At 60.1% G+C, this 2,860-nt stretch overlaps 1 protein-coding gene across 1 annotated transcript in view; it reads right to left on the reverse strand.

Annotated features, from left to right (window-relative positions):
• LOC104497470 (carboxypeptidase N subunit 2-like) overlaps positions 1 to 1,021 on the reverse strand; it is a gene marked incomplete at its 3' end in the record, with an annotated part of 3,006 nt that extends 1,985 nt beyond the window's left edge. The window contains exons 1-3 of the mRNA XM_010140723.1: positions 1,010 to 1,021; positions 778 to 850; positions 420 to 488 (exon numbers count right to left, since the gene is read on the reverse strand). Of these exons, the coding sequence (XP_010139025.1) occupies positions 420 to 488; positions 778 to 850; positions 1,010 to 1,021 (154 nt within the window). The remainder of the gene's footprint in view (positions 1 to 419; positions 489 to 777; positions 851 to 1,009) is intronic.
• Positions 1,022 to 2,860: the final 1,839 nt, after the last annotated feature.

Here is a 2,860-nt window from a genome sequence, read left to right on the forward strand (position 1 = left end):
CAGCAGGGACCCCAGCCCCAGCAGCGTGTAGACCACCAGCCTGCACTGGAGAAGGAGCAGATCCTCATCTCCTGCCTCAATGAAGCGTAAATCTGCACCTGCAAGTGGGTGCTGATGGGGAAGTGGATTCTACAGCCAGAAAAGCAGTGGAAGCAACCTCTGGGGCACCACCAGCAAGGGCAGCTGCCCCAGTCACGGGGCATCCCTCCAGCCCCAGAGGCCCATACCACCCCAATGCTCCCCATGGGGGAACAGGGAGTGTTCCCTCCCAAACCTCTCCCTGCCTGCCCTATGCAGTGGGTCAGAGCTCTTCCCCTGCACCCCAGACCCACTCCAGCCCACCCTGTGGCAACCAGAGTGGTGCCATCCTCTCCAAAGGTCCCTGAGTCCTGCAGAGCAGTGGCCAAGGTGGGACTTACGTGGTCCTGCAGGGGTCTTGGAGAAACCAGTGGCCTTGCAAGATGTCTCCACGGGCACGAAGCCAGGCTCTGGGGTGGGCGAGCATGTGAAGCATGGGGAAGTGGGGCACACACTGAGCAATGGGGACAACACTGCAGGGCTGCTCTGTGCTCAGGGACAAAAGGAACGGGCTCTACCTGTTGAATTTCTAATTGCCCACCCAGTACTTCTTTCTCTGCAAGCAACCAGAGCAGCACCAAACCTGCCTGAGGAATACTCAGCTTGAGGAATATTCAGCTTGACCAAATGCCTGTTCCCAGCACACAGGAGGCACTTTTTGAGGCAGTGGCCCCCAGACCTCGGCCAGTCCCTACCTACTTGGGACACATGCCAGTGCTGCCATGCGATGAGGGCATGTTGCCTGCTCCACAGCAACGACCACCCGCAGACACTGCACAAATGGGGAGTCCTGGACCTACATCGGCACTCAAGAGCAGTGTCCGGTTTCTCATTTCCTTTCCACCATCTCACTTCTTTCCACCAGAGCAAACAGCATCTCCCACCCTTCCCAGGCACCCCAAGCCACCTGAGTGGCGTGGCCACCACTTACCGAGAGCGGCATTGTGGAAACTGCCACCGAGCCTGCGGCAGGTTTGCGGGGACACAGCTCGCCGGGATGGGACGATGTTTTCTGAGGCAGATGGGAAACTGGCCAATGATCTGTTCCTGCTGGGGCGGAGCGGCCCCTCGCTGCTTATCAGCAACAACAACCCGTGTCCTTGGAGCGCTTTGGAAAATATCCCTGCCCAGAAGTTCTGGACATGAGGCCAGAGGCAGCTGCCAGCGAGCATCCTGTCAGGGGAGTGGTCCTGGCCCTGGATGTCCCCTAGCCTGGGGACAGTGGCAGGGCACTGCTGTCACGGGTGGTACCAGTTCCAGATTGAGGTCACCATGCTTGCTTCCAGCAGCCCCCTGAGAGACCCTCTGGACTTTATTAAATCTCACTAGAACATGGTGCTAGCAAACATCTCTTGCTTGAGAGAGGGGACCACGCACAGCTTAGCAAGGAAAAGCAATGCCCCGGGGAGGGCACACCTGGGACCACCATGTTGAGAGGCACCAGGTGTTTTGCAGCCCATGACATGCATCCAGCCAGCGGTGGAGACCAGTGAAGTGAACCAGCTGGACTCCCTTGGAGCTTGCAACCTGCCCAGTGGAGCAGCATACACCATCTTAAGGGCCTGTGTTGGAATGGCTGGGGGTGGCAGCAGCCGTGGAGGCACCCCCGGGGCAGGAGAAGGGACGCACGTGCGTTCAGCCAGACTGATGGAGCAGACGGTGATGCATGGAGAAACTCAGCTGACACAAGCCAGCAGCAGCCAGCTCTGAATGAGCCAGGTGAGCTCCCCACCACTCCGGGGTGATGCTGGGTAAACCCTTGGGGCCCTGCCCCGGGGAATGGACCATGCAGCAGACAGGCAGTGAGAAGCCTGCTGAGGTCTCAGGTCACTCTCCAAAAGCCATCCCACTGTTGTTGGATGGCTGAGTTCTCCTTGGTCCTTCACCCCGGGTTGAAGCCCAAGGACCAGCACAGGGTCTGTGGTCACAGCCCACAAACTCCCTCCCAGCCCCACCAGCTTGTATGGATTTTTCCTTAACTTGAAACAAAATCTCTTAGGAGTATAAATGAAGCACAGTCCTGTCCCTGCTGGGTCATTCCCCGACTGCACACCACAGAGGAGCAAATAAACAGCTCTTGGCACTGGGGGTGGACAACTGCGCTTTAATGGAGAGGTCACAGAGCAGCACCCGACAGCCCCGCAGCACAGTCCCATGTCTCCCACCACCGTGCAGGTCCCAGCCCAGAGGAGCATCTTACCCTGAGCATGAGCACGGGTGCTGTGAGCAGTCAGCACTAGGGGTGGGGAGCACCAGGTGTGTCCCTCGTCCTCCAGCAGCAATCCCTAGGCAGTCTGGTGCCACTGCACCACACACTGGGGTGAGCCGGACCATCCGTGGCTGTGCCACAGCTGGAAGAGGCTGGGTAGCTGCTGAGTGGAGGTGCTGTGGGGAGATGGCACCCACTGGCGAACTTGCACACCCTTGCTGCCCCCTCCACTGTGCGCTGCCAGCATCCCCACTGCCTGAGGGCTGTGGGCAGGCAGCAGGACTGGACACATACAGGAGAACACGAGAGGGGAAGGGGGAAGGGGAAAAAGCCTTGCCATGCAGAGCAGGGCCAGCTCAGCAGCTGGTGGAGGCTGCACAAGGGTACTGAGGCAGCAAGGAGCAGGGATGGGGTGCGGTAGGCACAGCGCTGGCATGCTCCCGCAGCCCCGGGACACAAGCGCAGGAGCCTTTCCCAGCGGCTGGCAGGCACTTCACACCCATCATCCCCCCGCTCTAACCCCCCCGCAGCAGGGCCGCGGGGATGGGGCAGGGTGCTGCGGGCGGGGGCACA

The sequence above is a fragment of the Buceros rhinoceros genome, unplaced genomic scaffold (genome assembly GCF_000710305.1).
Source record: "Buceros rhinoceros silvestris isolate BGI_N320 unplaced genomic scaffold, ASM71030v1 scaffold21917, whole genome shotgun sequence".
Classification (NCBI taxonomy): domain Eukaryota; kingdom Metazoa; phylum Chordata; class Aves; order Bucerotiformes; family Bucerotidae; genus Buceros; species Buceros rhinoceros.